Source organism: Lytechinus pictus, chromosome 2 (assembly GCF_037042905.1).
Source record: "Lytechinus pictus isolate F3 Inbred chromosome 2, Lp3.0, whole genome shotgun sequence".
Classification (NCBI taxonomy): domain Eukaryota; kingdom Metazoa; phylum Echinodermata; class Echinoidea; order Temnopleuroida; family Toxopneustidae; genus Lytechinus; species Lytechinus pictus.
In genome coordinates this window covers 22653980-22677383 of record NC_087246.1, presented here as the reverse complement: position 1 = coordinate 22677383, position 23404 = coordinate 22653980, and the positions used below count along the sequence as shown (strand labels likewise).

At 36.3% G+C, this 23404-nt stretch overlaps 1 protein-coding gene across 1 annotated transcript in view; it reads left to right on the top strand.

Moving 5' to 3' along the window:
• Window positions 1-21569, top strand: part of LOC135153205 (somatostatin receptor type 5-like) — a 56699-nt gene extending 35130 nt beyond the window's left edge. The window contains exons 3-4 of the mRNA XM_064095564.1: window positions 15481-15616; window positions 16767-21569. Of these exons, the coding sequence (XP_063951634.1) occupies window positions 15481-15616; window positions 16767-17332 (702 nt within the window). The 3' untranslated portion in view covers window positions 17333-21569. The remainder of the gene's footprint in view (window positions 1-15480; window positions 15617-16766) is intronic.
• Window positions 21570-23404: the final 1835 nt, after the last annotated feature.

Genomic DNA, 23404 nt, shown 5'->3' with positions numbered 1-23404 from the left:
CTATTAGTCTTTAAATTTTAGAGGGTGTCTGTTTGACATAATAATCACGATAATATGCAATTATAATCGCAGCAGTAACTGGACAGGTGATTTCTTTCACATTGGCAGCTCCTATCTGATACCTCTATTCGATGATGTTGGGCCATACGTGAACTTTACTCCGTAAACGAAGGGGCACTCGTTTTTTATGATGTGTCAGTGAATTAACGGTTTCCAGAAAAAAAGAGGATATAGAATAGGAGCTCTAAGAAATAGACAATAATTCTGCAACTCCTTCATGTCAATTCAGTGGTATTCTTTTCAGTTTGATTTTGATTGATAGTTTAATAGTTGTCAAGGTTCTAGCGCTTGGTAAACATAGATGAGAGACGTGTCCCTTTCCAGAATAGCTGGGTAAAAGCCCGGATAAAAGACCATAACAAACAGCTAGAAAGAAAAATATGATGAAAGTATGTAAATGCAGAGCAGAATTAGTTTACCGATCTTTTGATGGGTTCTTTTTCACATTTAACCGTACGAATCATTGCATTACAGATTGACCCCCTCTCCGTGTTTGCCCATCTTTAGTTCATTTCCATGCATTCTGAGTGAGAGGGGCCTCGTTTCATAAAGAGCCCCCCCCCCCCCCCACCCTGATTCCCTAGATTAAGTATTGATGATTTGATGTATACATTAAGGCAATACACGTCAATGCACGCACCCACATCGACTCCATGACGTATAAACGGATATTACTGACAACGATCTTCATATATTTTTTTTGTATAATAGCATGATTATAGTGATCATCGAACGACGATAATAATATACATGTACACTGTAAAAAATGAAGTGCTAATTAGCATTTACAGTGCTTGTATAGTGACCGCACTACGAGTGCTGATTTTCTAGTTCAAATTCAAACTAGAAAATCAGCACTCGTAGTGCAGTCACTATATACAAGCACTGTAAGTGCTAAATTAGCACTTCATTTTTTTTTACAGTGTAGTAGTAGTATAGAATTTATTCAAACCAAATCAAACAGTGGTACAAAGCATAACATCATAGAACTCAGAATGATAGGTTGGGACCCCAGTGAAGCACGGCTTGTTAATTGACGGGGCCCCTTTACATAGTGGTGTATCACAAAAAGTAACATATTTACAATGAGTATGACTTAAGAACAAAATGATGTAACAATATAATAATAGGGGTATGTTATAAAATGATGATGTTTCTGCTTGCCCAGGGTACCACCGTACCAGTCTAAATGAAGCAGGGCGATTCCCTGAGCATCCTACTACCTCATTCATTAAAATCGGTCCAAAATTGTGAATGCATAAAAACGCTCAAGAAAAAACACCGCATCAAATAAGCAGGCGCCCTATGGAAACCGATTCTAGCAATATGTCATAAAACATTAGTTAGTAAGTCCCCATTATACCTGTCTGATCTGATTACTGAATATGTCCCACAAAGAAATCTCCGCTCTTTAAGCCAGAATTTATTTACTGTACCAACGTCTAAAACCCGTTCGTTTGGTGATTGTGCCTTTCAGTCAGCAGCACCTGTACTGTGGAATAAACTGCCTACTAATCTGAGGGCAAACACATGTAGGGCCCTCTCAAATCTTTAAAAACATACTTGTTCTCATGTTAGATTATTTAGTTTAGGAAAGGATGTTACAATGTTTTGTTAATTTTTCATTCAGTATTTATGTTTTTATTCTAAGTATACTTGTATTAGACTTAATCACTTCTTTTGTAAAGCGCATAGAGATTCTGTCGCAAATGATGCGCTATATAAGCATCTATTATTACTATCATTATTAAACACCACCCTTTTTTACCCCTGTATAGACAACCTCTAATAATAAATGCACACATGTTTATACACTGGCGTACTCACCCACCCCACCCCCCCCCCACACACACATGGAGACCTCACCCATTGCAATCTTCCTCATGATTTATACATATATACCGGACTGCAATCTATCGAAAAGGGTTTTTTAACACAATATTTTGAATCGAGACAGAGTCAATCTATTTCTAATTTCATGGTGTAACTTGTGTCATTCTTTAACACAAACTATTCAAAATGAATCCAAAGCAGTTTGGGATCTTGCTGGTGGCTGACGGATAAGGTTTCTTTGACGAGTATGATAATGATGGATGGAAGAATTTCCCACAAACACATCAGACCAAAAATGCATTATGGTGTGATTGACACTTAAACATAAATGTTACACAGTTAAGAGAGACCATTTCATCAAAAGGTAAAATTTGCAGTTGTAAAAACAAAGGAGTACTTGGTGACCTATAATCGGAATATGTTATGTATCTAACACCTTTTCTTTGAAGAACTTTCAATTTATGTATATGGGTCCTATATGTGTGCCCCCAGACAAGATTGCAGTACATCAAATGAGGCATGACAATAGCATCATATAAAGTAACTAGGGTTTGCTGGGGGAGGAAATAACGAAGTTTGGATATTACTCCAACACAACGAGAAACTTAAGTACATACATACATACACACATACACACCCACACACACACACCCTCTCACCCTCACATACACACACACACACGTACATATATTATCAAGGTGATTTTTCCAAAATACATATTCATCAACCGTAACACCGAGAAATTGCTGCACATGTTGACTCCAATTGATCTGTTGATTACAACACATCATCAGGGATTACCCTCCCTCTAGACCTAAATAATACACATTGTGTTTTGCCTGTATTTAATAATAGTTTGTTACTACAAAACCATGCATATAGAGTTTACAAATGTCAGTATTAACTGACTGGATTAGAGTATGAATATTCTTGTGAGAATATAAGTATCGTCAGCAAAAAGAGAATATGTGAATAATTGAGATGAATTGATGATATCATTTATGTAAATCCAAAACAACAATGGGCCAAGGACAGATCCCTGTGGCACACCATAGTTTACTTTTACTTCATTGTATTTTGGCGCCATTAATAGAAACAAATTGTAGTCTATTTTCTAGGTAACTTCTAAACCAACTTAAGGCCCTAATATTCAAGTTTTCTTTAAGCCGGTTTTCCACTAGGGCACGGACAAGACCAGGAAGGGTTGCGGAAGCAACTTTTGTCATATCGGCATGCTGTCCGCACCAAATCCCGAAAATGTCCGAGGACATAACCAGGACTGTCTCCGTTTTGTCCTAGGACATTCCTGGAAATGTCTTGGGAGTGTTTTAGGACAGCATTGTCTGATTTTTTTTTCGGCGTTTGGCGCGGACAGCATGCAGATCGTATCAGGACAAAGCCGGACAAACTTAGGACAACGTCCCGAGAGGTAAAATCAAGGACTCGGATAATCAGAATAATTTACGGACAACCTCTTGATATACAAAGAAATTATTGTGAAGTTATTAAATGAAAAACCATTTGTTTCCAAAACGACCCATTTGAGAGCAGGCGAGAATATAAAATTGTTTCGTCATCAAAATACACTTTTCAAAATCGTTATTCCTATTAAATAGGCTACAAGATTTTCTTTTTTTTTCAAATAAAATCCATCCATATTTTATGCCTTCATACGAATGAATGAGAGGAAAAATATCTCTTTTCGCCTGACATGTCAGAACAGTGTTATATTCTAACATGGAAACGCGCCCCATGATGTATCACATCATATCATAATTTGCAGGATTATGCATCTACCATATTGTTCATGATTTTATCATAGTCCATCGAATGAAAAAAAGAAGAAAAAAATGTAATTAAAGTGTAACGGCGTTGACGTTTCAAATTTGGATTCGGACAAATTTTGATTTCCCGAACACCAGGAAGGGTTTAGGACAGCATGCGGACACTCCCAGGAATGTCCGGACAGGTTGCGGAAGGGTCGCGGATTACAATTATTACATTCCGCGCCTTGTCCTGACGCTGTCCTGGCCCTAGTGGAAAACCCCTATTAAGAGTACATCGTGGTCAATTCTGTCAGAAGCTTTTGACAAGTCTGAAAATATTCCAAGGCAATACTTCCCATCATCAATTGCAGTAACTATTGTATTTACCAAATTTTGAACAATTTTGACGGAATCCAAATTGCTGGGGTATCAAAATATCATAAGTGATCAAAAAGTCATTCAATCGTTTCTAAACTATTTTCTCTAGAATCTTTTAGAATAGTGGCAACAACGCAATGGGTCTACCATTCTCAATGCATTTCGATCATTCTTTTTTGTATACTGGAACCACTTTTGCTATTTTCAACTTGTTGGGGACTACCCCTTGAAACAACGATGTATTGAATATGTCACAAAGTGGATCTGCAATAACGTGAATACAATATTTAACAATATTCTAGGAGAAATATCATCTGAGCCGGATGGCTTGGATGAATTTAAAACACAGATGTTGGTCTAAAGAATAAAGAAGATTGGTTATCCTGATGCAACAGATATTTTTCGAAGAATGTTTGCACAGGGGGAATATCTCTACTGATGCTTGCAGGCAAATGAATAAAATACTAATTGAAATATTCTGCTTTAAAGGGAGACAAATAAAGAGATATAGATAAAAAGCGAGAGGGGAGAGAGTGGGGTGGAGTCCATCATGTTTATGAATACAAATGGTGTACACTTAATAATCAGAAGTAGCCATTCATACTGATTCTTGTGAGACTTGGGCAGCAGGAGCATAATTCAGCTCAGCGTCACACCCCGCTCCGGGTAAAAAAAAGAGCATGGCTGAGGTTCGATCTGACTGTTCCTCGGTCCGATGCGACCCTTTCTGTGTCATATAGGTCCTTATTTCGGGCCATTTTTACCCGTAACGGACTGTGGCACCAATAGACCCGGTTGCTATGCAATCTGACTCGTAGTATATCTCATTCCTGTTCCAAGAGTCATGCTGCCGTTTCCCTCGTGACAGGTCACACTAGGTATGCTACGCATGTTGATTATAAGAGAGATGCTTGCAGGGATGATTATGAACATTTTAATGAAAATGTTACTGCAACATAGATACTACAAATTGGATTTAGCTCTTTCGGTAATCCAATTTATAGAATCATAAAAATATGGAAAATAGAACACCCATTTTTGAAAATTAAATCATATCCCATTCCGCCATCTAACTCAGTGGCGGCGGAACCGAGGGGGTGGACAAGGGGGCACTTGTCCCCCGAAATTTTCCAGTAAGAAAAAAATAGATTGCCCTTTTTCAAAATGAAATACCCTTTTTTAAGTAAAACATGATACATTTTAGGTTAGAAAATTACAAACAATTTGGCTCGCGCTTTGCGCTCGCATCAATTATTGTTTAATGAGGTACTCATTTTCTTCATGGTTACAAAAATACTTAGAATGTCCCATTTTCAGGTTCGATTATCACACATTTTTGGCGCATGTTTCGCGCTCGCATCAATTATTGTTTAGTAAGGTACTTATTCTGTTCCTGGTTACAAAAATAATTAGAATGTCCCATTTTCAGGTTCGATTATCATAAGGTTTCAGCTCGCGCTTCATAATGATTAAAGAAAAAGAAGCGTTGCTTGCCAAAGACAAGAACATTACATTCGCATGATTCCTTGTTGTTGATATCAATACCCCTAAACTCGTAGAATTAGACAAGCTAAAACGAAACAAGGTCTCAGGTTGGTTGGATGAACGACTGCCTCTTGTGCTGTCCATGGAAAGATTGAATACAAATTGTCATGATTGTGGTAAATTGAAGAGGGGCCAACCACAAGAATTTCCGCAATGCTCTATTTCTCTAACATGAATATTATAGATTGGAGTTATAAAAATCTTAAATTGGACATTGTAGGTTCAGGACAGTGATAACGAAGAAAGGACAATCTGGCAATCGGGACATCATTGGAAGAGAGTGGAAAGGGGCAAAGATGTGCAATTAACAGAAGCAAATAAAAGCAGCAACGCTTTCATGAAAGGGCAAGATTGGGAAGAGAGGTGCCGGTGGACGCATCATCTCTGTAGGAATGTTTCATATGGTTCTGACACTTACATTCTGATTACCCATGGTATATCAATTTATTAAACAAAAACACTCCGAATATGTATATTTGTTCATTTCGATTGTTTCGATCTTAAAATTCCTCTGTTGAGAGTTTCGAGATCATGATCATGGTGAAGTTTATGTTGCATTTTTGCGGAAGGTCTATAGGAAAAATAAAATGATATAAAAGCAAGCGTATGGAATCATTTCATATTTTGCATTATTTTATTTATATTCTAGGTTATAATATCAATCTTCTACAAACTACCAGTGCTTATGGTAAAAAAGAATGAACAACGTATTTCTTAACGGTGCATAATTTAGCGAAGCAATTAAGCGGCTGGTCTTACGTGCTCAGAAATTTATTTTCTTCATTGTCCATTTTGTTTTAAGATTGTAGTTTTGGTTTATAATTTGTTTATCATCAATAGAAGAGCGAGTTTGATAATGAGCCTTTCATTTTAGGGTACCGATAAATACCGATAGAGATGTAATTCTTCGGCAATTCGGTGATCTAAAAACTGCACAATGCCCCTTGACTTCGCGTGAAGGTATACTAGCGTACGCATAGCATTTTTATAGAGCAACTTTGGTCATAATTATACATAATGCAATCAGTGGAGTGGATTAATAGTACAAATACAAGTGACTGTCACTTTCGATAACTTATTGTCAGTCAAATAAAGTATGTTCCGTTCAAATCTGTCATATCTGTCAATATGAGAATAGACGGAAACCAATGGTCAGAAACACTTCCTTTCTGGTAGCAATCAAAATATAGTAGGTATGGTATTGGTGATGGTATCACTTCTGCAGGCCTCTGTCTGTTTCTCTCCCCTTTCTCTACCCATGCTCTACCTCTCTCTCTCTCTCTCTCTCTCTCTCTCTGTCTGTATCTCTCCCAACCCACCAGGTCGAGTCATAATATACCATTATGCACTCCCCTTGAACCTACACATTTGGCAGAACTGAGATTAAAGCCACTATTGTTTAAACGATCTCTGTATCATCCCGGGTATCATGTCTTTTTCTCCTTTTCGTTCTTTTCGTGACCACATAGACCATGTCGCCAAACAAATATGAAAACAGAAATGAAATGAAACGAGATCGCGTGAAAAGTTTGCAAATATGAAGACAAAACACAAATTTGTTATCGTTGGTTCAGTTTCTTTTCATTTCTTCTTCAAATTTAAACTTTTACTGCACGAAATATCCAACCCTGACAGTTGTCACAACATCATGACTCTCCCGGCCTATCACTCCGCTGTGTCTTGGCATTTTTTATCTAGACGCCATATTGATGTATATGGTGGAGACCCGAAAAATTTACTCATCAAACGGGCTCATCCCAAAGATATTTCTCTTTCCTCCAAAGCCAACAACCCGACCCAGAAAAGGCTTTGTTCCTTCAGGTCATAATACTTATATTTCACTAGGAGGAATCGAAATCAAGTAGGTCTATGATTAAAGAGATACATGACCGCTCGTCAAAGATTTCATCTGGACTATTCGGATAATCTCTATTCGCATGAGATCGTCTTCCGTATCACGGCGGTACTCTCTGAATATGTTAATGTAAACTCGCCACACACTATTATGATTCAACCGTCATCCTAATAAAAAAAAGTCGCAATATAGTTTCAGAAGTTATGATGTATATGGAATCGTCAAAAATGTGACACAAATGGCAATAAATAATTCATAGATATGAGACTGCTGCAAATCCAGGGCTGAGATATGTATATTGCAATAATTATGAAGTCATATTTTCAATAAAATGTGTTTCAAGAAAACGAGAAGAGTAATTCAAAATAACATTCATTTGATCATAAAACGAATTTTGGATGTAGATTTCGTGGGAGTAAAAATATGATTTCTCTAAAATGGCGCCTCTTTGCAAAACCATCGAATGATACAATGATAGGTAAAACTGCCTTTTTATTCTATTATAATCTAGCTTTAGAAAGGATAAACACTTGTATGAAATGAAATAACAGGATAGCAAATTGTCGAGAAAGACATGATTTTCAAATGGTTTCCTTTCCGATAAATAATTTGAAACAGTTGCAGATTTTTGAACTGAAGGGGAGAAGGCACAAATTTTTATTTAGATAAGCAAACAACAAAGGTCTTCACTAAAAAAAATGTCATAATAATTTTCATGCTCACTTCTAAAGGGGCACAGCCTTCCACATTGGGTAAAAACAAGGGGGGTGCAACTAGTGCGCCTATACCCTCTCCCCGATCCACGCATGAGCCAATAGGGACGCACTATTAGATACACAGGGGGGGGGGGGCTGTAAGTTTGAGTTGATGCTTCCCCCTTTCTTCTTTGAGCAATTTCTTTCCCTTACTCCATTGAGACAAGTTTTTTTTTTGCACCTTTCAGATGATTTGTCAGTGGACCAAGTTTGTTTGTTTTTTACTCTGATGGTGAGTCAAGTTTTTTTTTATCATATAGCAAGTCAAGTTTTTTTTTGTTGAAAAAAATCAAACCCCCTGGGTATCTAATGATGCGTCCCTAAATGATGGTTCGATGAATTTGTTTGAAACCCGCTATATGGCGGTAAATATAATAAATTAAAGTATGATATTTATAATTCATTTTCTTCACTGCCAAATAACCACAGATAATCACCACAAGCCCTGTATTGTTTCTCATTACCATTTCAAACACACCGGACGTCCCTCACACGACGAGATATGCATCTGTATACGTTTGACAAGGGAATGTTACCTACCTGAACTATGGGACCTTTAAGAGAGAATAAAAAGGGAGGCAGAGGAAGGGGGTAAATGGGAGAGGGGGGATTACAAAAACAAAGAAAAACGAGAGAAGGGGTGGCAAAGTGAAAAAAAAGATAAAGGAGAGAAAAGGGATTGAGGAGAAATAAATAGAGAAACTAAAGAGACTAAAGAGAGAGAGAGGAAAATAATAGACAAAGAAGAAGAAGAAGCAGAAGAAGAAGGAAAAAGAAGAAGAACGAGGACAAGGAGGAGAACTGAGAAAAAGGAGGAGAAGAAAAGGAGGAGGAGAAGAAGAAAAAGAAGGGGAGAAGAAAATGTGGGGTTGCATGGAGTGGTATTCTGCAAGAGTTATATATATATATGTATATATATAATATCCTATCCTTATATCAAGGAACATTTGAATTATGCCATATTCATCTTTTTCCATACAATACTCTCTATTTCTCTCTCATCATCCCTCTTGTTTGGAGCGAGAGTAGGTCAACCAACATAGGTGCTGATGTAAATTTCCAACGCATATATTGGTAGACGGCGTATATTATCCAGTGTACAGTATTTCATTACGATAGATTCAGTTTGTTTACAATCTCGAAGGAACCTAAAACAGACAAAAATGTTCTATGAGAAAAAATATAATTTACTTTAAAGTTGCCGTCAGCCCATCATGATATTTCAATTAGTACGTAATTCATTTTTTTATATTCGTAATGAATGCCATTGTTGCTCTATAATTATCATACTCGTTCTTCATTCCTTCACCGCTTTCTTTTTTCTTCCCTTTCCCTCTATTTTTGTTGAGAACATTTAGAAGACACTTGTAGCCCTGAGCTTGTTCACAGCGTTTTTCAATCAATGCATTGTGACCTACATTTTCTTTTATTTGGCAACACTTGAATGTATCCGACTGAAGTTTTATGAGACGTTTATTGCCAATGTTGCAGCACGCAAGGCTTGTTGTGTACGTCCATTATACAGACCGATGATCATCTGTTAATTTGTAGATATATGATAGATTTTAACTTTTAATTCAGTGTATATCTTTTTAGCTTTTTATTCATAACGATAGAAAATGTGCCTTACCGTTTAATTGAATATGAAAATAAAAAGGTTTCACTCTGAAAACGTTTTGATTTTTTTTATTGTGTTGCTTCATCAGCACGTGTAATAGGTAGGTCAAATCATTTAGTACACTGAAAGATAAAAATATGACAGTTGGATGGATGTAGCGCCTTAAGCTTTCCCGCATCAATTAGCGAAGAAATGGCCCCAAACCATTCGTCTTTAATTTCATTAGGCGACGAATCGTTAAGTGTGCAGAATCAAATTAGTACGAAGTGCCCCGTTTCTTTGCTATGGAGATGAGGATCTTTTGTGAAGCATTGTTGGGTTGAGATTGAGTTCCATACAAAGACGTACGAAATAAAATGTGATAAAATGATGAAAGGAGACGGCGAAGACGAACTTTTTTTTATATAGATTTTTGTACTAGTGTGCGTTGAGGATGCGTGTGAGTGTTTGTGTGAGGGTTGCGTGGGTGTGTGTGAAAGTTCTGCTTAGCTTCATTTACACAAATAATCATTAAGGTTGGTTGAAGCTTAAAAGTTATTTATAATGATAAATGATAATATGTCCATTTACATAGCGCAGTTACTAAAATTATACTCAACTGCGCTTTGATAGTTGGTATCATAATTACGCCGGCTGTAGCTGAGCCACCTAAAGCGTTCAAGGAATAAATCCTACCGGGTACCCATTCACCTCACCTGGATCGAGTGCAGCACAATGTGGATAAATCTCATGGCTGGGATTCGAACCCACGACCCTTTGTTTCAAAGTCCGGAGACTAATCTACTGGTCCACAACGCTCCACACATATTTTAATTCATTTACACAATTTGTTCATTTTCTACTGATGAAATCCTGTCCACGTATTATTAGAAGTCATGATCTATATATGTCAAAAGAGATGAGTACAGTCAGTTGTATGTATAGTCTTTAGCATGGTAAGAGAGATGGGAAAGGCGGGAAGATGCAAATTGAACGAACATGAAAACTGCTAAGTCCAAAAGTTGTTCAAGATTTTAACATTCATGTACTATTTCAATCTATTTTTATGTTAAAATCTTCTGTGCTGAAAACGCTTCTATACTTAGCCAATTTATTTTCTAGTTATTACGCACACACACACCCTCACGCACATCAACTTCGCCCCAAGTTTCTCCTTTAGCAAAATCTTGCTGACCGAACCCAAATTACCATTTAGATTGTTGTTAAGTAGAGGTTGAGCCGACAAAATACATCATCTTAATATTTCCCTTCGTTATGAAGATTATGATATTCACAACAAGACGCAAATTCAGTTTCCAATGCGAGAGAGGATTATTGGATAAAATGGATATTATGGATTTCGGATGAGATATATACAAAAGAAATGGACTCTTATCCATTACTGTATAGCATTGAATATTTTATCTGTTTGAATGATTGTAATTTGAAATCGGAAATGGAATATAATGATATTGAGTATAATTTAGATGGTATCCATCAGTGAATGGCGATATGAGTAGACTTTGGTTTAAATGCTATCGTCACGTACTCCATAATCAAAGTGATAAGCTATTTCGTTCGTGTTGGGGGGGGGGGGGGGCTGGGCGGGAGGCGGTGGCCAAAGCATATGAAATTACATCAATTATGTGTGCAATCGAATGTTTCAGACAGCTGGATTTAGCACGTTGTTGGAGCCCAACTGTGGGGGTTTTGTTTTCATATTCCATACTTTTGTGTGCATCTATATGGTTTAGTGGATATAGGTGGTGGAGTGCACGGCCCAGGGAAAATGTGATATTTTTTTTAAATTACAGAATGATTAAAATTGCATCGAGGGAGGTGGATGATTGGAGTTATTCTTTTGGGGATTGTCAGGAAAATGCTGGAAGAAAGAGTTTGCCCCTGTAAGGGCACACCCCCTTAAGAAACCCCTTATATATAGTGTCAAACTGTGTATGTACGAAAGTATATTTCTTTCTGATAGAAAATTGTGGTGCCGGTAGGGATATTGTGAAATTGCTATAAGTTATAAATGAAAAAATCTAAGTCGAAATTATTTCTATACATTGTCATTTCATTGTAATCACATGGATGCTATATTATGATTGAATCCGGGGATTGAATTCATATCATGTTAATGTGTTATCGAAAAACATGATAAAGTCTGGCATATAATGAGAAAACAATATGTATCCTCATACACATTTATGATCATAACTGAAAGCTTGAATTGAAAAACCCTGCGTTTTCGTAAACATGTCAGTTTCTGCATTAAAGGTATTGTTTAACTTTGTGAGAAGCCGATTTAAAAAATTCTCAAACCAAGATGAAACATGTGTACAAGTGCATATATTAGAACTAATAAACCCTGAAAACAACCATCATTGAGAATGAAAAGCTAAAACTACAAGGCAAATCCCGATTATGTAAATAGGCGTCTTATAGACGCCTAAATAGTACACATAAGTGTATGGGATGAAATTAAGATGGTGTTTTTTTTTTTTCAATTCAATTCAATTTCAATTTTATTTCAATCATAAAATCATAAAATATATACAAAGTAACATGCAACAATCGAGATTTAATCTAATGAATGAAATTGGAGACTAATATGAAAGTTTAAAAAACTTGTGAGTCAAACTTGTGAGTTTTCGGTCACTTTATATTTCAATTTTTGAAGCACTAAATAATTCTTTTTGAAGCACTAAATAATTCTGTTCGAACGCAATTTTTTCTGGGCTTCATTTTTGTAACATATCACAGACACAGGTGACAAGTGTGACCTTCTAGCTCAGATTTTTAAAAAGTCAAACCAATGTTAACCAATCACTTTAAGGATAAGTTGGAAAATCCGCTTGCTTAAGCGTGACCTTTGAAATAATTTTTAATTCAAATCTAGGAATGCTTCAATTCTCTGTATATAATCACAATTGTAATGGAAATCCTGCTATACTCTCAGAAAAACCCCATCTATTTCTGGTATACACAAAGACGACATATAGTAACCATGTGACTTCAAATTTAATATAGGCATGTAAGGATGGATCTCAATATTCCTGTGATACCTGCAGATGAAAGAAATAAGTGTAGTATTTCTTTACAAAACGTTTTGAATTTGCCGTTTAGCTTTTCAGTTATGAAGAACGATTGAGGGATATTTTCCAAACATACTTTCCACATTTTTGTTTTCAAAGAAAAAGTGAGGGGACACCCAAACGTTATAAATGTTTGAATTTCCCTGCAGCCATTACGTTCAAAAACTTAGCCAACTACGGGAGCATGACAAAATTTAATTGAAATATCACCACACAAGGTACAAAATGCGTCATAAATTGTGTTTCAAAAAAAATGCTAAGACCATGCCTTTTATCTTCTTTTCATAAACTTGATATTACATGAAACTCTCCTAGCTTCATATATTCGATAGATGGAGGGGTAGGGGTCCCGTAAATTAAATTTTAATTCTTTAATGAAATTAGAGTGGATTACTATCTCTGTAACCCCCCCCCCCCACCACACAATTTATGAAATTGGCCTGTTCAAAGTATCATCATTGAGGTATAGGACCGTTGGTCCCTAAATTATCGCTTTACCATATAATTCGACGTTCCAAGTGAAATAACGTGGTGTAGCGGTTCTGACTCTCGCCTTGCAATCAGAGGGTCATGTGTTCGAATCCGACCGTGATGGCCTATAGCGTCCTTTGGCAAGGCGTTAATCCACAATTTCCACTCTCCACCCAGGTGTTAAACGGGTACCCCGTAGGATGCGAAAGCCTATGTAGTGTCCCTAGCAATTGAGCCATGGAACTCTTGTAGGAATGCTCCCCAGGGAGTGGAGAAAGTGCATACATTGTGTGCGGTCATGTCAGGATCCGATGACCGGGATAATAATAATTGCAATGTAATGTGCTTAGAAACGAAGTGTAATAAGCGCTATATAATGTAACTATTATTTTATTTCATCATGCCACCGATCTACGTCTCAGACATACCATGTAACAAAGAGTTGGATTGTATTAATCCTATCAATATCTGTTCCAGGGCATGGATGAATATTATGAAATTATACAAAAAACACTAGGAAAAAATATTAGGTGCAATCTTCCACGATAAATGAAAAAGGGGTGGATGATGCAAAATGCACCCTCATGACTTAAAAAATGGTATTAAATACAATGGAAAGGAATAAGAGCGTGGTGCCATCAACTCTCTAATTTGCAGTTTTCTGCATAATTACTGTTGATGGGGTAACATGGCATTTAATAGTTCTTCTTAAGTTCCCTCTTGAATGTTTTCTTTTTTATATATATACTCGAACGTGCTTTCCGATGGCCCCAATCAATCGTTACTGATGATAATTATATGAATTTCTATGTCAATGTTTGCGATTCATTAAATTCGAATATGTGATTACACTCTAAAAACACTGAATAAAATTTTACCCAACATTGGGTAGAAAGGGAACATGAATGTTTGCTGGGGATTTTTTTTACCCCATATTGGGCTTTTTCAACGCAACCTTTTCGTAAAATTTACAAAATATTTACCCAACCAACATGCATGAAACCATTTTACCCATTATTGAGTAAACATTTTTTTTAGAGAGTACATGGGTTTTGTAATAAACATTTTCATTGGTTATTCTCGAAACTAGGATGGGGAAAAAATCTGTTATAATATTTATCGTACTTGTGCAGGCGAAAAATTTCTATTGAGTTCGATAAATCTTCATTAGACACTAGATGCGCAGCCGATAGGAACGTGTTTTTTCCGCACGTTCTACCAATTATCAGCGACCGCCTTACAAATTATGCTCCGATTCTTTCATTTAGTTCTACTTCACTGCCAACAAGAATTGGTGAATATAGATGAACTTATCAAAGAAAAATGTTCTCAAAACAACATGTCAGTGTTTCATCAAAGTATTGGAGTTTGGAGACATTTACTTTGACGCAGATCATCAAAGTACGCCGTATATAGTTTAACAAAATACCAAACTGTGCTATGTGCTAGTTTGAGATGAAGATAAACCGAAGCCTGCTTGTTTATGTCTAGATTATAAGAAGAAAATTGGAATTCATATGAAGAAAATATTTTCCTCATATGAATTCGTATTCAGAAAAGAATATTCATTGATGTATATCGTGCAATCTTTCTTAATAAGAACATGACAAATGGGGACTCGAATTTGTATCCATCTCAAATGGTAGAAAAATAAGATAATTTTTTCTTCTTTGGCAGGAAGATGACGATTCTGTCACAACCTCCCCCCTCTCGTGTAATTCCATTGCATGTGATGATTTCGGGAAAATACAGTTCGGTCAGAAATTTCTTCAATTTGTTTAACTTTGTTTAGCTGTTAGCGACTCTTTACCTAGTCCCTTTTACCCTTAACCTAATGATCATTTCGTTTGTTCTGTTGGAAGCATAGATGTATCAGAACATGTCTTTGTCATCAAATTGCATCCGATCTGGCTTCCTCTCATCGGGGAAGGTGTGGTGAAAGTATTGGATTCTTCTGATATTTCCTGAGTTATCCTGACGACATAATTTATCATGATACTTAAAACTACAAACAGATTATATCTTGCCTAATCGCCTTGACATTCCCAGTAACCGAGGTATGTATACCAGAACATTGCCCAACTCCTAATGATCAGTTTTCCTGGTGTGTTCATTGTTTTTGCAGACGATACGACAAGCCGCGTGTTTGACACTCGCCTACTTAGCCTTTGATCGATATCGCCTCATCATTCATCCGACATCATCAGTGCGATCGCGATCACCGCCATTTGTACTAACAGTCTTGGCTGTTTTATGGATAGGTAAGAACTTATATGGTTGCCCGATGTTCAAAGTCTTGGCATTGATAAAGTGATGATGAACAAATAAGAAGGTCGAAATGTGGTTTTAAAGGTCTGATACATCATGGAATGAGTGTGGGATCCTATCTCAGCAGCGGCAAACTCCGGGGGCAAACTATTAACAGGATAGTAGGATACTATATTATTTTAGTAAACTCTGTGTTAGGTCTGTTGGGGATATGTTACCCATAAATGCTTGCCTGGAATAGCTAATTCTCTGAGGGAATTACAATTAAGTACATAATTATCTTTTTAAAATGTCAATATCTGAAGCCCCCGATACATGGAATTTCTCTCTCTGTGTCATAGTCGGAGAGACAAATAAACTGATAGCAGTTCCATATGACTTTATCGTAATAGTTGTGACATTAATAAAACATTTTATTCTGGAGATCAACGGGAGGCTGTATAAATGAGGGGGTCGTATATTTCTTTGTTTCGTTTTGAATTAAGATATTCTTGAATATCAGGATTAGTAAATCTGATTGAAATTGGGAGATTATCGTTGCCTTGTTGTTAGGGTTTAAAATGATAATAAAAACTTTTATAAGAATAAGCAATTCTACCTATGGGATGAAAGAATTAATTGGTGTAGCATTACAAAAATCGATAGTGGCAGAATGCTCATATTTTGAACTATTCATTCCAGCATAATAACATAATTATTCATAAGAGAACAGTGCCGGGTGCAAGCCCGTGTGAGGGGGGGGGGGGGTGTTCTCCACTTGGCATGCTACCTACCATTAAGTTTTGGGCATTAACAGTGAAGATCGTCTAATTTGATATTCTCACAAAGTGTCCCCTTCATCTAGAACGTTTAAATGTACAATATAATGAATAAACCGTATATTGGACCCTTAATATAAATGGTGTAACCTTAATAACCAATATTGCAAACCCAAATGGCATGACAAGTGAACAAGGGATACCCTATATACCAAAAAGACGCCACAACACCTGGGTGCCATAAACGGGACATAATTATTTTCTACGCCATTTCTGTACGCTGATGCATGTGGAGAGTGACACCCCCCCTCCTCCCGGTATTAGCTTTGTTTATCTATTCTGTATCTATAAATGATTTTTCTCCTTGCATATTTTTTCTTTCCAGTCTCAAGTATCGTTCAGCTTCCTACCGCCATCTTAACCGGTCTTGATAAAGATGGGAGATGTCGTGAATATCTTCCGGTCCGAGGCGGAGGATGGTACTACTGGGTCAAGATTCTTACTATCTATGTCATCCCACTAGCTGTCATTACAATTTCTTACTTCAAGATATGGCGTCGCCTAAGCATACCCCGCGGTGCAGGACATTCCAGGGGTAGCATTAAGATGCGTACCTTCCGGAAGCGAAGCGCTCGTCGTATCCTGGTCATCGTCTTTTTCTTCGCGATCACGTGGTTTCCTATCCTGGTTGTTCACATATGGCCTCATTATGATCCGAACATCACCGAGGACACGCCACGGTACGGGTATGTGCACCGTTTGACGAACTTTGTGCTGTATGTGAGCATGATGCTGAATCCTTTCCTCTACGCGTTTGCAGGAGAAGGATTCAAGAAGCATTTCAGGACGTTTGCAGGACGCGCAGTAGCATCATCGGTCGATCTTGATCGAGAGCGCACACCTGATATCAAAGGAATAATGCAGGATTCGACACTTCGGAGAGAGAAATGAAATCGAAGCCAAAAACCTGTAAGGATACCTCTCGAGTACTGATGTTTGTATTTTGTGTTTTGACAATGTCACAACTGACTTATTTCGCAAGATATTTCGAACCGCCGAGTAAACAGTGCTCGTACAGAATATGAAGTTCATGGATAAACGGAAGAATGTATACTTGTCAGGGGAATCGGAATGAAATATAGAGATCTAGCTGTGGTACTGGAAGCCTTATTCTTCACTCACCCCTGCATTTCCTTCTTGTTTAGTTTTAGAATGAAGTTTGAAAATTCACGAAGGTAACAAGGGATTAGAACTGACCTTTTATTTCTGTCATTTTATATGGAAGACATTTCAGCGTAGTATACAGTAAGGAGACCAAATCGTACCTATGTAGGTGGGTATAGGTGCACCATTCATGAATATTAAAAAGCACCGAGAAGTAAATTTGTCAGTGATAAATGACTAACAGAGCAGCGGATGCATATGGATGTTCAGGTCTCAACAATAACAAATGAAACATTAGATTTCAGCCTTCCCCTTCAGATGTGCCTGAATGAGACTGCAACGAAACTATTGCTAAGAAAAATGCATGATATTCATAATAAAAATCGATAAATGATAAATATTATAACGATACATTTAAAGCAATCACAAGGTAATGTCGAATAATTTTAGAATACTAATGAACACAGATTGAGTTATATATTTTTGTACATACACGGTATACGTACCTATCAGGAATGATGAGGAATGATTGAAAATTTAAGGTGGTGATGATGATAATGATGACAAATGATGATGGTGTTGATGTTGCTAAGAAAGATGATGGTATTGGCAATTATGATAGAAGGGGGAAACATGTACATATTATAGTCTATAGTCTCGATTGTTGTTGATAATGCGACTTTGATTTAATGTAGGAAGCAGGTTAGAAGGTGACAACGATGGTCAGAAATATCTCAAGATGGCACCAGGCTAGGGTATGGGGAAGAGGGCAGGAGGACGTGAAAGTGGTAATAATATATCTATAAAGCGCTTAGACACGTCGTTCCGATGTATTAAGCGCTATATAAAAGCGGATTATTATTATTATCATTATTAAAGTGATTTAATAATTTTCTAAAATACGAAAAGGGGGTATTTTATAGAGAGTGAAAACACTCTCTTCATAACACTACATATTCCTTGTTCCTTGATACTCCCTTTTTTCGATCATTTGAAGAAAATAAAATTCGTGCCATACTTACGTTGGTGTTGCTGCCTGTAAAGACGATGGCAATGATGATGGTAGTGGTGGTCGTTATGATGACAGTGAAGATGGTTTTAATTATGATGATGTTGACGATGATAGTGATGGTGATATATTCAATAATGCAAAAATATTTGGTTGATGATGATAAGGAGGAAAAGGAGGAAGATCATGATGATGATGATGATAATGAACATTAGGTATTACAATAATTATAATATCAATATAGACAATTGTGATGAAAATGACGGTGACTATGTTGATGGTAATGATAACATTGTAAAATGTTGACGACGATGTGTCTGTTGCTGCTGATAATGATGTTGAAATAGTTGTTATTGAAGATAAAGATCATGGTTGTGATGGTTGGTTATTATGATTATAAGCATGCTTGATTGATTGATTGATGATGATGATGATGGTGGTAAAGATAAAGATTATGGTAGGGGTGGTGGTAATCGGGTGGTGATGATGCTGATGTTGGGCTAATGATGATTATGGTTATAATTCATGATGAAAATGAGTTATTGACCACGATAAATCTAATGACGATGATGATGGTAACTGTGATGATGATATTGCCAATAATGATGACCATGATATTGCCATTGCTGATTACTATTGAATGATATCGGAAAAGTTGTTGTTGTTGTTGAAGATGAAGGTGATTATGATGATGGAGGTAATAATAATACTCTTTTTGGAGATGAGGATATTGATGATGATGATGATGGTAATGGTAATGATGACATTGCCAATAATGATGGCGGTGACGCTATTGCTGCTGATGTTGTTGATAAATAGTTGAGTGGTGATGATGATCAAAAGGTTGTTAGGTTGATGATGATGATGAATATGATGGTGACGATGATAAGGGTAATGATACCTGTCGATGATGGTGTTGCTTGTGATGATAATGATGGAGAAGAAAATGCTATTTATCGTGGTTTGATCGAGATGATGATGATGCATATGATGATGTTAGTAGTGGTGGTAATGATGATGTTGATACGGATTTTTGTTTGATGACGATGTATGATGATGTTAGTAGTGGTGAATGATGATGTGCATAATGATGTTCGATTGATGACAATGCATATGGTGATGTTAGTCATGTTAGTAGTGGTGGTGATGATGATGTTGATAAGGATATTTTGTTGATGGAGATGATAGTTGTGATGATACTCGGGTATTGACGATACTAATGATGCTGATAGTGTTGATGGTGATGATGACGATAGTGATGATAATGTTAATGATGATATTGCCAATAATGATAACGAAGCTGTTGCAGTTTGCTGCAGATAATAATGTGGATGGAATTGTTGTTGAAGATAAAGATGATTATGAGGATAATGGTTATTATTGTACTCATGTTGGGTTGATGATGATGATTATGATATAAATGATGATGAGGACGATGATGATGATGGCGATGATAAACATATTGATGAAGAAGAAAGTGACGATGCTGAAGATAATGGCGATGATATTTGCAATTATGATAAAGACGATGTTTCTGACGATGACAATGGCTACGATAATGACGTTGATCTTATTGATGATTGTGATGGTGATGGTGGTGGTAATGAGCCTAAGATTTTGAGCGGGCAAAATTTATAAAAAGTTGCGAGCGAGTGAGCAAAAATTTTGACTCTTTTATTACAAAATCCATTATGTGATAGATTTTGACATAATATTCAGAAAATTATGATGATGATGTCGATGATGATGATGGTAATGATGGAGTTTGGGGCATCGGTGGTTATGGTAATGATATTTCTTATGACAGATCAGTAAGCAGTCATTCATTCATTCAATCAATAAATCAATCAATCATCCTATACTGACGATAATAAATATAGGAATGATGGTGCTGATGTTGATAGTATTTTGGGGATGTGAATGGAATATGCGAATACGTATTTATTAGAACTGTCAAGCCATATCTATCATTTACTATCAATATTGTAGCGATGTTCTGTCCTATTTGGCATGTTCCCGAGAGTAAATCACAACATATCACAACGTATTACTCTACAGCTTGAATAAGCTTGGCGTTTCTGGAATAAAATTTACCACAGTCATTTTGATTACCAAAGATCCGTATTTTTCTTGGTAGGCCATGTGCTTTCTCAGAGTACTCTCTGACTACTTTTGAGGCATTATTGTTTCTAAGGATGAATTGTTATTATATATTCGCGATGAAACAATGTAGAATTGTGATGTCAGGTTCGGGGTTGTGTGTGGTGGTATATGCGTTTCATTTATACCAATACTAGCTTTCAACTTGAAATGGCTCAGTGTTGTGTAATGTTGAGGGGCTTGGAGTTGTCAATCACTTTCATGTATTGCCTTATTATATGCACGATGTTCCTTATGCATAAAAAATGTTTGAATTGCTTAACATGATGTTTTGTAATTGTTGTTTATACTAATTGTCATTGATTGAAAAACATAGATATTTCATGTTTACAGAGAAAGACAAATGAAAACCTCACCACATTCATAAGAATTGATGCAATCATCATAAAATCATTAGCAACTTTAATTTGGAAGGTTTTGAAAATCAGGAGTGATATATGGTGTGCCTATACGTCGTATCGAGCAAAAACTGTTTTCACAATAGTTAATAATTAATTTCAAGCACCCACTCAATCTCTGATGACCAAACACTGTGACACCTCCTTATTTAAGAACTTTTAAAAAATAAGAAAATGCAATTATTTTCTGGAGCACCCTTTTATCTCTGACGAACAATTAAAGCCCTCTTCACCTTATAAATCATTACAACGATTACGTCATTCGTGCCGCTTACTTGGATTTTTCTAAGATAATGAAATCATTTGTTCAGTTAGAGATTCACCTACTTTGATTATGTTCACCATTCGTACAATATTTTGAATTTGTATTGATAATCATTAAGAGTAACATGGAATATTTGCTATATACTCATGTTGTTGGACACACAATGAATGGATTAAAATCTTTGAATACTTATCAACCAGTTTATTTGTCTAATTTTGTGTTCAATGTTAATTCTTTGCTGTTCTACATTAAAATTGCATCAACAATAACTGCAAAACATACTGGATATGATCTTAAGTTAGCCATGTCTCTCACTCTTTGTTGTTCCTGATCAAAGAAATTTGGTATCAGAAATTCGTAAAACAGCGCGAAGTAAAGACATGCTTGAATTTGTTTCGAGTTGTTTTTATCCACAGCGGACGCAAGTGGAGATTGAAAAAGAAATCGAGCATGGCTTGACTTGGCCCCAGTTTCTATAAAAAAGGGGGATAAAAGAAATATCACGAATATATATATAAACACATGAACAGGAATCACAGGGAGAATACTTGCGCTTAGTATTCATTTGTTTGTATATGCACACGACAAATAAGAACATTTTAATGTAATTCAAAGTGAATCTTCAGATCAGAGTCTCTTAAAATGAAATTGAAGAATATCAATTGCAATAGATTAATATTCTTATAAAAATGATAATTAATGGACAAATGAATAATGATAGTTATTAATGGATAAAAGACTGACGGAAAAGATGGATTAATTAATGATTAATTATTGTGTTCCACTTATTAAGAATCTTCTTCTCATACAAATAAAAAAATATATTGTATGTTAATTGTAATCTGTCAAAATATTTGATGTAACGTACTGTCACTCATCGATCATCCGAGTAAAGGAATTTGATACTTTTTAAATAGAGTGAAATATTTCATCAAAGTGTGTTGCACTGGGCACTATTTAATATCAACACCGCGGGAATAGCTGATATTTAACCAACCCATTTATACTGAAATCGGGTGATCTCGGGTGCAAAGTCTATGCGGGAAATTACCAAATTCACTTTTCAGCAGATCCAACCTATGCAGATCGGCAGTGTATGAATAAAAATAGATTGTGAATTCGTGCATGAATATATTTTCCTGAGCAGCATTCTTGCTGGTTAAATAGTTTCAGATGAGGATTGCCAAAAAAGTACACACCGCTTCATATTTTTAGTGAAACACCTCGCTTTCTCAACAACGTAAAAACACAATTTTTATATGAATTACTTTGATAATGATAACTTAACGTTACAGGGTAAAAGTCTTAGTTTTTTTTTCAAATATGTGATGAAGTTTATAATCTCTTTTGATTAATTTATAAATGGGCCCGGATGTTGAAAAAAAAACTCGGACCGTATTATCGACCACATCCCTATACCAAGAGGTCTATCGACCCATGGACCTACAAGTAGGTCCATGATCGACCCCACATTTCTCCCTTGTTTATTCTCATCATCATCCCCATTCCTACTGGACTATCAACAGTCTTTCATCAAAGAGCAATCCTTAGTCGATCATTATTGATAGTAAATCGTCAGGGACCAATTAGCCCAAATCTAAAATCAAAGTAATCTCTCTTCGAGTATCACAAAGCTTACGTCGAACCTCAGTCTTAGCGGCGAAATCAATCACAATTTTACGAATGCTCATCACATTGTACTTCTCGGTCTGTGCCTGTTGCTTTGCTTGAGAAAAATCGGCATTTCTATTTTCAACGACTATTTAGGTTGTTGTCCGATTGGTGAAAAGAGAATCACGTGATAAGTTTGAGATGTGCATATGAAACACAAGCATAAAGAGTGGTTTTCTACTATTAACTGATCGCTCAATTAAAAGTTTTTTTTCTACAGAACAATAATTCGATTGTGCCATCATGAAATCAAATCACGTCTACATGATTTTATGAAATTTATGAGTAATTAAATAGATACATAGATAATTTCATGAACGCATGCGTGACCTTCATCCTGAGCTAGATTTTTTTTA